Source organism: Callorhinus ursinus, unplaced genomic scaffold (genome assembly GCF_003265705.2).
Source record: "Callorhinus ursinus isolate GAN/ISIS: 27379988/994484 unplaced genomic scaffold, GSC_fseal_2.0 scaffold14, whole genome shotgun sequence".
Lineage (NCBI taxonomy): Eukaryota > Metazoa > Chordata > Mammalia > Carnivora > Otariidae > Callorhinus > Callorhinus ursinus.
This window is the reverse complement of record NW_027397076.1, coordinates 12750135-12764166: the sequence shown is the minus strand read 5'-3', so window position 1 is coordinate 12764166 and position 14032 is coordinate 12750135. Positions and strand designations below refer to the sequence as shown.

Below are 14032 nucleotides of genomic sequence, written 5' to 3'. Positions count from 1 at the left end.
GGATGGAATTTGAGGGCTTTTTCACCAAGTGTGTTCACTCTCAGAGTTCATCAGCTGGGCTGTTTATGTCACCCAGGCCTTGACTCACAACCCTGTTCCTTTACATCACTGTAGCACAGGACTCCTTGCCTCTTTCCATGGAGCCTCCAGCCCAGCAGAAGATCATGCTACTTCTTTCTAAGACTATAGGGACTGAGAAGCTAATACCGAATTTATAGGAGTCAGAACTCCTTATAGCCACTCAAGGTCCCTTTAAGCCTATAGGGGCTTGGGAGGGTTTTTTTGTTTGTTTGTTTGTTTTGTTTGTTTGTTTTGGAGAACAGGAGACATTAACACATTCGGTTCTCAGGCTCAGACTGTTGAAAACATGGTGGGGAGACTGAGCACAGACCTGTCTATGCTTAATCCTCTAATTGCCGATCTTGTTATGTTTCACTGAAAGGCAAAGCAGCAGAGGCAATTAGCTTAGTGGTAAAGAAGCTCCTCAGGGAAAAAGAAAGGAAAAAAGAAAAAGGAAAAAGGAATACATTGCTGAGGGCAGGCTGGGAATTTTCTTTTGAGGATTTTTTAGAGTTCGACCATCATCTGCTTTCAGAAGAATGTATGTATTGGGTGAAGGGGGTGGTGCCAGTTGGGGGAGTGGAAGTTGAACGAAGGGAGAAGAAGAGAAGAAATATTTTGGCTAACTTATATAAAACACTGAGTATTGTGTTTGTCATTTAGTTAGAATGAAATGACTATTACTATTATTAATTTATATAACTTGGCCATGTAGATCATAGTTTTGTCTACCAAGCATCAAAGTATGAAATAATAATTTAAAGATTATTACTTGAAAGTGACAGTTGTTGAAACATGTTGAGGTACATTCTTACACTTTACCAATGTTTTTAGGGTTCTTCTAAGAAGTCTTCCAAGCTGAAGAAGCCACAGCAGATATTATTACCTGAAAAAATAAATGAACAGCTGGCCTTGTTGGAGACACACCTACTCAAACTGACAAAGCAATGTAGTCATTTTTTTTTCCTTTCTAGATACTTCTGTTTAGTGTTATGCTTTTTAAAATCAGAAAATATTTTGTTAAAAGGATTAAGATGAGATTAGCATTTGGTAAATCCTTTAAGGTGCTTTTACATTATGCCAGTAATCCTAACAATACTCTGTTAATAACGGATTATTAACCACTCCCCCCATCCCCCCCCCCCCCCCCCCCGGCCTCATGTGGTTCATAAAGATTAAGTGATTTATTTAGGATTACATAGTTGGCTTGTTTTTGAGCCTAAATCTTCTGATTCTAAAGCAGGGTTTCTCAACCTCGGCACTATGGCCAATTTGGGCCAGCTAATTCTTTGCTGTGGGGTACCATAGGATGTTGAGCAGCATCCCTGATCTCTACCTATGGATACATGGCACACCATCCCACCAGCTGCGACAATCACCTGGAAGGCAAATGTTGCCAAATATATTGGAGAGGAGGACACAAAATTGAGAATCACTACTCTAAAGGCAAAAATGTAACCGAGAAATAAAAGGATAGCATGGAGGGTGTTAATGTGTGAGTGATTTGAACCATGGTCTACTCAAGTGAAAGAGTAGTTTAATTTTAGGTCATTGTGCAAACTGGTAATTTCATAATGGACCAATGTTAACACAGTGATTGGAATTTTGGAGTTTGCAGTTTGGAAATCTGCTTAAGAAATTGATTTAGTTTCTGGTGGTGATAAATATTATCACACTTTTTAAAAGCAGGTACTTTAAATATTCTAGAAGAACAAGAGAGTACCTTTTCTCTCTAAATTTTTCTCAAGTCAGAGGTTCCACTTTTGGCCCCTCAGCCTTTTTGGATCTGACTCCACTCATAGAATTTGGTGTCCCTACTTCACCTCTCTTATTGTGTGCCTCAGTTATATCTGGGTTCAGAATTCCCTCACCTGGATAGCTCTCTCTCTCTCTCTCTCTCTCTCTCAGTATGTTCCATATGTTCCAAGTCTGTTTCAAGTTGAATTTATGAATCAAACCCAATGCTCTGTTAGTCACATAACCAGTAAACCTAGCTTTGGGAAAGGTGTGATTGTCTTGTTATACCTTCTTTAAAATGTAAAGTGTTTTATTTTTTATTGATTTATTTTTTTAAAGATTTTATTTATTTGAGAGAGAGAGAGAGAGAGAACAGGAGCCAGGGGAGGGGCAGAAACCAGGCTCCCCACTGAGCAAGGAGCCTGATGTGGGACTCAATCCCCGGACTCCGGGATTGACTCCGGGATCATGACCTGAGCCAAAGGATGATGCTCAACCAACTGAGCCACCCAAGTACCCTGATTTATGTTTTTAAAAAATTTTATTTATTCACATGGGAGGGAGAGAGAGAGAGTGCCCAGGGAAGGAGGCAGAGGGAGAAGCAGACTCCCCACTGAGCAGGCTCAATCCCAGGACCTTGAGATCATGACTGAGCTGAAGGCAGATGCTTAACTGACTGAGCCACCCAGGTACCCCAAAATGTAAAGTGTTTTAGAAATGTGAATTATTTTCATATTATCAATAAAAACATTTTACTAAGAAAAACAACATAATGTTACTAGCTAAACAATAGATTTAATAACAAAACAGTAATAAAAAGTTTTATACTGTGCTTTCTGTGTGCTAAGAACTATGTTAAGTGTTTTATACATATACATATAACCCTTATATAAGAACCATATGAGCAAGGTACTATTATCCTCATTTTAAAGATAAACTGAGGGGCTCCTGGGTGGCTCAGTTGTTAAGCGTCTGCCTTCGGCTCAGGTCATGGTCCCAGGGTCCTGGGATCAAGTGCTTCATTGGGCTCCCTGCTCGGCAGGAAGCCTGCTTCTCCCTCCCCCACTCCCCCTGCTTGTGTTCTCTCTCTCGCTGTGTCTCTCTCTGTCAAATAAATAAAACCTTTATTTAAAAAAAGATAAACTGAGGCACAGAGATTTTGAGTAACTTCCTAAGGTCTCATAACTAAAAAGTGTCTGTGTTAGAATTTGAACCCAGACAGCCTGGCTCCAGTGGCTGTGCTGTTCATTATTCTATACTTTACTGTCTTTTAAAGGTAATTTTGTAAAGACGAAGTTAACGTAATTGGTAGGTTTCAGAGTCTGGGGTTTGCTGATAGATGACAGCTATTGAATATGAGAGACTCATGTCCTGGACACTCTTCACCTATTTGGTGGTGGACTCCTTGGTTTTTAGGGGAGGGGAATGAAAGGAAAATAATTGAGATCACTGAATTTTTTAAACTCCAAAATATAATGATATAGTTGACATTTTGAAGGCACGTAATTTAGAATGAATACTTGAGCATTTTCCTATGTTTTGTTCCTTCCAAAGAATTTTCATTTTTGGTAATTCATGCTACATGGAGCCTACAACTTACTAATTTTTTAAACCTTAGATGCTACAGCTGAACTGTCAGGAGCAGAAGACCCTATATTTCTTTACCCTGTTGTTTTAAACTGGTCAATCAAAGGCGCTGTAAAAGAAGGTAGGTGGCCTAAATGTGTGGATGCTGTTCACTCAAGTTTTGAAGGTCATTTATTCTGTGGGTTCTGTTGTGTCTGAAAGCTTTCACTGTTCTAGGCTCTTACCTAGAAGGTAAGCGGGGCTCGATCCCAGGACCCTGGGACCATTCTTACCTATTCAGAATAATGCAGAATATTGACTGTCCAGTAATGTGATTTAAAATCTGGAAAGATTTTGGTCCCTTATGATCCCTAACTTGTCATATTTAGAGTTAACTTTTATGGACTCTTTCTCAACACTGAGATATTTGGAAAAATAAATGAAATATAGACTATAAAGGGTTATTTGATCTTAGAAAGACAGGAGTTCTTGCCACATTTACTGCTACACTTCTTTGTTTTCACAGTTATGAAATTTAAGCAGAGACCTAGATTCCTAGAATTCTTTACACAAGTGATGCTAAAATGTATGAATGATGAAAAATTTCATCTTATGGTGGAGATAACAAATCCTGTTTATGACTTCTTGAAAAGGTATTTGTAATATATATTTTATTAATATTTACAATTTTAAAAGCTGGGTAACATTGTTACTTTAAGATATATAAGGTGGATGAAAGAGAGGATGGGGTATATACACCTAGGGTGGGGTAAACAGCCACCAAGGTTTGTATCTGTGTATGTAAACAAACAAAAAAACAAACAAACATTTTCTTCCAACAACTGAGCTTTTCTTTCACCATTGGGCATAGACCTATCTCTCATTTTAGTAAAAAGAAACATCAATAACATGAGGTCTATTTAAAAAATGGCAGCAAAAGAGAAACATTCTCATAAAAACATATAGAAAAACATTCTTCCTAAAACAGGTACTTCATTTATTAGAACAAAAGCTTGGAATATATGTACTTCATATTCTCAAACGATAAAGGAGGAAATTGCTTTTATCAAATGAAACAGGTCATAGTAATCAGAGAATTAGACAGAAAGTGCTATTAAACTAAAAAGACCGTAGCTGAGATTAGAAGTCTGGAAGCTGTAAATCACATTCTTAATACCAGAGAGAAGCAGAAGACACTTTTGGTGTGCAGTGAAATTTGGAGGACTGACTGCACAGGTCCAACGTAAGAATAATAGATATTCTGAAAGAGGAAAGCAGAGTGAGTAGCTTAGAAGCATTAACCCAGTGGTGTAACAAAAGACTCAAGGTTGGAGATTGAGCAGTGTGACTGAGTTCAAAACAAAGGTAATGATTTCAATTTTCTAGGCTGAGCAGATGTTTTAGGATGCTGTTCTCTTAAGTCAGAGAATATAGAGGAGGAGCAGATGGAACACCTTGATTTCTACCTTGATAGTAATATCTATTTTCTTTTTATGTTTGTATGCTTAACATATTTTTGCACAAAGAAAATATTCTGCAACAGGCAAATATGCAGCTGTATTCTCTTCCACTTTTATGATTTTATGATTTATATTTAATGTTTTAGTCCATATGGAATTTATTTTGGTATGGGGATTTAAATTAAACTTTAGGTTCCCCAGTTTATCAGTTGTCCTGGTAACATTTAAAGAACAGTCTCTTTGTTACTTATTTTCAATTCTACCTTTTCACATTCAAAGTGGGTGATTCTACCAATAATGCTTATAAATCACAATGAAGATATTTCATGAATTTTCATATTTTACATAACAAAAATCCATGTATATGGAAATAACTGCTGAAAAGACAAGGCTGATTTGACAAAATATAATAATATTGAGAGAGTTTAACATGCTAGTTTAAAAAGAAAAAGGACACAGAATATATATATAATTAATAAGATATAGCCAATTGAGACTAAACACTCTTTAAAGCACTCATTAAATTTTTTTTAAAGATTTATTTATTTTGAGAGAGTGAGAATGAGAGAGAGAGAGAATACATGAGAGGGGGGAGGGTTAGAGGGAGAAGCAGGCTCCTTGCTGAGCCAGGAGCCCGATGTGGGACTCGATCCCGGGACTCCAGGATCATGACCTGAGCGAAGCAGTCGCTTAACCGACTGAGCCACCCAGGCGCCCTCATTAAATTTTTTAAAAAGTAATATTTAAGCTGCAAAATAGGGCTCAGTAGATAACCTAGACTAAAATTTGTAAAGACCACATTCTCTTACAGCATAATAAAGCTGAGATTTTATAACAAAATACATTACTGCCATATATATAATTATTGGATCAAAAAAGAAATCTAACCAAAAGTATAGAGACTTTTGAAAGTAATGATGATGAGAAACCCTAATATCAAATTTGCTCAAAACAGCAATTAGAAATTCTTAGCTTTAGAAGCCTCTATTACTAAATAAGAAAAATAAAATCAAATGAATTTTTATTGAACTTTAGCAATTAGAAAAATAAAATTGATCTAAGAAAGCAGAAAAAAATAAAAATAAAAGTTGAAATTAAACAATTATAAGTTGGTTTTAAAATCATTTAATTGAAGGTGCCACCTGGGTGGCTCAGTCAGTTAAGCATTGGACTCTTGATTTCAGCTCAGGTCATGGTCTCAGGGTTATAAGATTGAGCCCCCGAATGGTTCCATGCTGAGCGGGGAGGCTGCTTGAGATTCTCTCTCTTCCTCTCCCTCTCCCTCTATACCCCCACCACTGCTCGTGCTCACTCTCTTAAAAAAAAATTGATAACTGCTAGAACTGGTTCTTTGAAGATATTAATAAATTAGGTGAGTTTCCAGCAAGCATAATAAGAAAAAGTGAAATATAAGTAATCCAAAGAAGTAATAATTCTAAATTTGGAAGGGGTTAAACAAACATTAGATAGCAGCATATATAATTTAATATGAATAAATTTGAAATTTCTAGTTGAAAGTGATGATAATCTGGAAAGATTTAAATTATAAAAATTGAAGTATTAAAAAGAATTAGAATGGCTCAGATTTTTTTTTAAGGCTAGTTCTTTCATATTTAAAGGAACCAAGTAAGTTTTACTTTACATAAAGCTATTTCAGTACATGGGTATAAAGTTTGCTAGTAAATTTATCACAGGAGTCTCTGATAATGGTTTATAAAAAGAATTAAAAAAATAGAAAATTATGAATCAGTCTTACTTAGCAGTATATGGAGACGAATTCATAAAATAGCTTGTAAATTCAGTATTGAAAATGTAGATCTTATTATCAATATAAATATAGTAGGAAATCTGGAAATGTAATTATTACTGGTAGGCAAAAGAGCCTATAGTAAATGCTAAAAAGTCATGTGGTGAAATTCAACAACCATTCTTGGCAAACTAGGATTAGAAGAATATTTTCTGTTAAAATAAGCTTTATAATAAGGAAACTTATTTTCCCTCTATCATTTAATATTGTTCTGAAAATTCTTGCCAGTGCATTAAAATAAGAAATAGAAATTAGGATTAGAATTCATGTGATTATCACATAATAGGGTCTCAAAAATGTTTGTCAAATGAATGCCACAGTGAAATACTCTGAAATGGAGATAAAATGATTGGTATTTGCAAATAATAATTTTTTTAAACGTAAGCTAATTGACTGATAACTATCAGAAATAACAGAATTCCACAGGATAGCTAGCTACAAAACCAATAGCTTTCCTATATAAACTAGAAAGAATAATGGAAAAATGATCCCATTTCTATGAAGCATGGGATTAAATTTATCAGGATTTGTGAGGGGATTTAGGTTAATAAAAGAAGACCAAACATTTTTACTAAGATATATTTTTAAAAATGACTTGAATAAATGGAGACATAGTGTATTACTTAATGGGCAGATGGATTACTGTAATTTCTATTATCTTCAAATTAATTTGTTGGCTTAATGTAACTCCGATCATGTTAGTTTTACGGAATGGTGTAGAATAATGAAATATATTTGAAAAATGAAAAAGAGCAAAAAGAGATTTGTATTATCAGATAAAGTATAACAGAGTTCTGTTTGTGAAATAATAGGCAGATAGCTATTGGGATTCAATGTTTCACATTAGAAAAAGGTAGTAATATAAGTAATCAAAACAGTGAATAAGCCATGAAATCAAAGATCGATAGCATTGACTACATAAAAATTTTAAAATACCATTTTTCATAACATACCATAAACAAAATAAAAGGCTAGGAGGAAGAATTCTGTGAAGAGGTTGAGAAGTGGAGGAGTTTAATTGATTCAGGAGGTGAGAATTCTTCAGAGCATGGAGGCGAATGTTAAGAAGATAGGAGGATGGCAAGTGTTTATCTGTGACCTCCTCTCCTTCCCATCTCTTCCTGCCATAATAGCAACGAGCTCAAGCATTCTGGGGGGTGGGAGAGTCAGGAGAGGTAGGGAAGAGACCAACCTGCTTAGAAAGCGGCAGGCAACCAGTTTCAAAATGCAAGTCGCAGAGGGTGGATCCCCACCTCCAGTGTAACTAGCTATCCAGATTCATCCAGTCATTTCATTAGCCTTGTATTGATGTGACCCTACATTTTATTCAATTTAAGGTTTTGGACCCCATTTATCATGGGATAGCAGGGTTGGGGTTTTTTTTTTTAAGATTTTATTTTATTTATTTACTCAGAGAGAGAGAGAGAGAGAGAGAGAGAATGAGTGGAGAGAGAAACAGAGGGGGAGGGAGAGGGACAAGCCGACTCTGTGCTGACTTGGGGCTCAATCCCAGGACCCTGAGATCATGACCTGAGCCCAAACTGAGAGTTGGGCGCTTAACCGATATGTCCAGGCTCCTAGCCATTAACCGACTGAGCCACTCAGGCACCCCAATGAGAGCAGGGATTTGCTGGTATTAGCAAGTACTTACTCAAAGAAATATAAATTTTAGAAAATATATAAATTGCAGGGAAAATAAATGATAAGTATCAGTAGAAGGAGGGATAATAAGAGACTTCACAGTATTTGAAGAATTACCATAGGGGTCCATGGCAGATTGAAAAAATGAGATTAAGAATTTCAACAAGTGATTGGGGGAAGGGAACAGTTTTTGTAGGCATATAAAATGCTTAGCACCTGTTGGTATCCAGAAGGTGATAGTGGCTAGGAGCCTGGACATGATGGAACCAAAGAGACTGAAATCTGTTGCAAGCAAGATAGCTTGTCCAGGGTCACTCTTACATAATTACATTTTCACTTTTAAAGGGACATGTTCATGTTTTATTTTCAATCCAATACTGTTTTTCCTATGTCACACGTCAGTTCTCATCACATTTTGTGGTATGATTTACATTTTGCTCTTTCAAGAGGCCAGCTATTCCTTGATGATTAGGAATATCACAATCTTATTTATGCATGAGACAAAAATAATTTTGGATATTCTTCTCATACCATTTCAGTGACAACATTCATTAAAGATTTATTGCTTTGGTGTAGTTTTGCAAATTCTTACAGATCCTTTTAACTGACTTTATCTTTTTGTATTAGGAGGAATGAGTCCCTACTTGGAATAAGAAGAATGAAATATAAGGATAATGTTTTGTATAAAAAGACAACTAAACCTTTGAAGAAGTTCAAAGCTGCAGTAATGGAGATTGGAAGAGTAAGTGTCTTACGAGTTTTGATTTTTAAATTAATGAAATAAGAGATTCATGTATCTAAAGATGATTGGCTGCATTATAATTTATTATAATATGAAACAGAAGGAAATATCAACAGACAATTTTATTATTATACAGTAAATTATAATTTTTTTTTTGAGAGAGAAAGAGAGTGCAGGCATGCATGTATAAGTTGGGGAGGGGGAGGCAGAAGGAGAGGGAGAAAGAGAATCTTAAGCAGGCTCCATGTGGAGCCTGACTTGGGGCTCAATCTCACAATCCTGAGATCATGATCTGAGCCAAAATCAAGAGTTGGACACTTAACCGACTGAACCACCCAGGTGTCCCAGTACATTATAATTCTTAAGTTATCATATGGATATTTTTATAATCATATATTTTTTGTTTCTTTTTTTTTTAAGATTTTATTTATTTATTTGACAGAGAGAGACACAGTGAGAAAGAGAATACAAGCAGGGGGGAGCTGGAGCAGGAGAAGCAGGCTCCCTGCTAAGCAGGGAGCCTGATGCGGGGCTTGATCCCAGGACCCTGGGATCATGACCTGAGCTGAAGGCAGACGCCTAATGACTGAGCCACCCCAGCGCCCCTGTTGCTTTTGATAGTAATTTTAATTGAGGGGTGTAAAGAAATCACTGTATTTCAATGTCAAGAGATAAGCATTAGAGTATGAATAAATTATAGTATTGTGTTCAGAGTTTAAATTTAATTTGTAACATTTTTGTCATCTCTCATATTAAGACTATAGAACTGTTGCCAAGAAAAAGAAGTAAAAGGAAGGAAACTCTAAGAGAATTTTTTTCCAAAAATCCATCTATTTCTGAAATGGTGGAACATGAAAGGTATTGACTGATTAATTAATTCAGTAAATGTTACTATGTGGTTGGCATTATTTTGGGAACTAGGGATATAGTGGTGAACTAGATAGATAAGATCACTGCCCTTGGGGAACTTACATACTAATGACAGGAGTACAGTAAATAAGTAAATCCACAAATAAATAAGACAGTATAAAATTTTGATACCTTTTATAAAATAAGTGGACAGGATGATAGGCTATAGAGTAACTGGCCTCGGGTGGAAGTGGTGGCAGGACTGGTTTAGATAGGGTGGTTAAGAGACCAGTTCATAAATTACTTTTCATTATTGGTGGTCCTTATGTTCTTATTCAAAAAAACTGAAACCATAAAGCTTATCATGGTAAAATGTTTAGCTTCTATTTTTATGAGTAGGAACTTATGATTCTTATATATTCTTTATATATCTTATCTTCATTATATACATAAAATGTCTTTATCTGTTTAGTGATTTGGATTTTAAGAGCAACATGTACATATTAATAGAACCACTCTCACTTTGCATTTGCCTACTATCCGTTTGATTATTCCTTTATTTTTTTGATTTAAATTATGACTTTTTTATGCTATAAATGCTTGTATTAAGAAAACAAGTTCAAATAAACAACATTAAATCACAAGGAACAAAAAAAGAAGAAACTTAGCTGAAATTTAGCAGAGGAAGGAAATAACAAAGAAAAATCAGAAATAAATAAAATAGAGACCAGGATAAGCAATAACATAAAATTGAAAGTAATGACCAGTTTTTCCAAAAAAATAAACAAAATTGGCAGTGCTCTAACTACATCAACTAAGAAAAAAAAGAGAGAGAAGCCTCAAAAACCAAAATGAGAAACAGAAGAGAAAAAAATAGAACAGATAACCATAAAAATATGTAGTATGGTAACAGAGTATTAGAAACAATTATGTACAGGGGTGCCTGGGTGGCTCAGTCGGTTAAGCGGCTGCCTTAGGCTCAGGTCATGATCCTGGGGTCCTGGGATTGAGCCCCACACCCGGCTCCCTGCTCAGCGGAGAGCCTGCTTCTCCCTCTCCCTCTGCCTGCCACTCTGCCTACTTGTGCTCTCTCTTTCTCTGTCTCTCTCTCTGTCAAATAAATAAATAAAATCTTAAAAAAGAAACAGTTATGTACTAACAAATCAGATAACTTAGGAAAAAACCCAGATAATCCTAAAAACAAGCAAGTTACCAAGATTGAATCATGCATCTTGAAGTAGGACATCTTCTTAGACCAATAACAAGAATGAAAGTTGAATTAGGAATCAAAAATCTCCAAGCACAGAAAAGCTCTAGATCACCTAGTTTCATTGGTGAATTCTACCAAGCATTTAAGAAAAATAATTAATGACAATCTTTATCAAAATCTTACAAATAATAGAATAAAGGGAACGCATTCAAAATCATTCCATGAGGCCAGTACTACCCTAAATACCAAAGCAGGAAAAAAACAATACAAAACAGAGTCTAGGTTGTTTGATATAAGTATTGCTACTCTGACTTTCTTTTAGCATCCAATTGCAAGATAAATGTTTCTCCACCCCCTCACTCTCATTCTGCAGGTGTCTTTAGGTCTAAAATGAGTCTCTTATGGCCAACATATAGATGGGTCTTGTTTAGTCCATTTACATTCAAAGTAATTATTGATAAATATGTAGTTATTGCCATTTTATTACTTGTTTTGTCATTTCTGGAGATTTTCTCTGATCCTATCTTGTCTTTGTCACTTTTGGTCTCTCCTTTCTACTCAAAAGAATCCCCTTTAATATTTCTTGCAGGGCTGGTTTAGTGCTCATGAACTCCTTTAGTTTTTGTTTGGGAAACTTTTTATTTCTCCCTCTATTCTGAATGATAGCCTTGCTGGATAGAGTATTCTTGGCTGCAGATTTTTCTTATTCAGTACTTTGATTATATCACGTCATTCCCTTCTGGCTTGCCAAGTTTCTTTTGAGAAATTTATGGGTAGTCTTATGGGCTTTCCTGTGTAAGTTGAGTACTTCTTTTATCTTGCTGCTTTTAAGGTTTTTTCTTTATTACTATATTTTGCAAATTTAATTACAATATGTCTTGGTGTTGGCCTGCTTTTGTTGATTTTGATGGGGTTTCTCTGTGCCTCCTGTATCTGGATGTCTGTTTCCTTCCTCAGATTAGGAAAGTTTTCTGCTATTATTTCTTGAAATAAATCTTCTGCCAGCCTTTCTCTCTCTTCTTCTGAGCCTTCTATGATATGAGTGTTATTACGTTTGACGGAGTCACTAAGTTCCCTAAGTCTATTTTGTGTTGCATAATTCTTCTTTCTCTCTTTTGTTCAGCTTCATTATTTTCCATTATTTTGTCTTCTAGGTCACTAATTCATTCCTCTTCTTTTTCCAGCCTGCTGTTCATTGCATCAGACCTGTTTCTAATCTCATTTATTGTATTCTTCATCTCTCATTGATTGAAGAGTATAGTTCCCAAGTTATGAACATTTTTCACATTATTAGTTATTGCTAAGTTGCTCTTAAATTTTCATCAGTGGTGTGTCAAGTTTCCATTATTCAGTATCTTTACCAACACTCGATATTATTATCAAATTTTTGAATTTTTATGGACTGTTGAGTTGTGAAATTTTATGTCATTATTATTTTAATTTTTATTTAATTAGTAATGAGGTTAGGCATCTTTTCATATTTTTATTAGACCCTAGTGTTTTTCTGTTCTCAGCACTGCTTGTTTAGATCCTTTGTACATTTAAAAACTTTTGTTGTTTTCTCATTTATTTTTAGAAGTTTGGATACTATTGCTTTTCCAAGTTTGTGGCTCATCTATTTACATTTTAAAGGTTTTCTTTTTTAAATCAAAAGTTATAATTTTTAATGGAGCAAAATGTATCACCATTTCCCTTTGTTGTTTTTGAACAAGATAGTAAAGGTATTTTCATGAATTTAAATTTTAGATTTTCACATTTAGGAGTTTCTTTTTCTTTTTAAGATTTTATTTATTTGAGAGAGAGACACAGAGCACAAGCTGGGGGGAGGGACAGAGGGAGAGGGAGAAGCAGGCTCTCCACTGAGCAGAGCCTGATGTGGGCCTTGATCTTAGGACTCTGAGATCATGAGCTGAGCCGAAGGCAGTCACTTAACCGGCTGAGCCACCCAGGTGCCCCAGATTTAGGAGTTTCATCTAACTGTATTTTATTTTTGTGAATCATGAGAGGAAGAGTCCCCCTCCCCATCTCTTGTAGTTTTGTTATAGGTACCCAACTGGCTCGCCCCATTTACCAAGTAGCCATTGTTAGCCATTTATCAAGTAGTCTATTCCGCCACCACTGTCTCTTTTGTCATTTAGCAAGTTTTCATATATACAGGTTTGAGATCTCTTTTCTGTCCTAGTCTGTTTTCTTTTTGTGGGTCAATATCACACCATCATACTTACTCTGGCATTAAGTTGATTCTTGTTGTCTGATAGATCAAGTCTCTCCATGTTCACACAAGTCTTGGATATTCTTCCACAGAATGGTTTGGAATAGCTTGTCAAGTAACATAAAAAACTCATGATTTTGATAGAGATATAATTGACTATATAGATTGGTTTTAGACGTTCCCCCCACCCTCTGTATTGATTCTTTCTGTTAGTATGTAGACCATGTACTTATGTCTTTTTTTTTTTAAAGATTTTATTTATTTGACAGAGAGAGACAGCGAGAGAGGGAACACAAGCAGGGGGAGTGGGAGGGGGAGAAGCAGGCCTCCCACGGGGCAGGGAGCCTGATGCGGGCCTCAATCCCAGGACCCTGGGATCATGACCTGAGCCAAAGGCAGACGCTCAACGACTGAGCCACCCAGGTGCCCCTAGACCACGTACTTATGTTTTTCAGTAAATTTTTATGATACTTTCCGTAAAGATGGTGTACATCTTTTATTAGCTACATCAAAGAGGTGCTTTTTGGTATTAATGTAAATGGTATTTTAAAATTACATTTTTGAATGCTTCTATTTTTTTGTATAGGAACTTAAGTGATTTGTAAACAATTCAATCTTCTATAGGCTTGATAATTTATTCATAGGTACAAGTTTTCTGTGTGGATTGTCATATTGTGAAGAGATATTGAAAGTTTTGCCTATATACAGATGGCAAACACATAAAAAGATGTTCAGTATCATTAGCCGT

The 14032-nt window shown here is 35.6% G+C and overlaps 1 protein-coding gene across 1 annotated transcript in view; it reads left to right on the top strand.

Moving 5' to 3' along the window:
* Positions 1–14032, top strand: part of CFAP54 (cilia and flagella associated protein 54) — a 290017-nt gene that overhangs the window by 121959 nt on the left and 154026 nt on the right. The window contains exons 28-32 of the mRNA XM_025882575.2: positions 895–1009; positions 3416–3505; positions 3890–4016; positions 8899–9013; positions 9771–9871. Coding sequence (XP_025738360.2) covers positions 895–1009; positions 3416–3505; positions 3890–4016; positions 8899–9013; positions 9771–9871 — 548 coding nt within the window. The remainder of the gene's footprint in view (positions 1–894; positions 1010–3415; positions 3506–3889; positions 4017–8898; positions 9014–9770; positions 9872–14032) is intronic.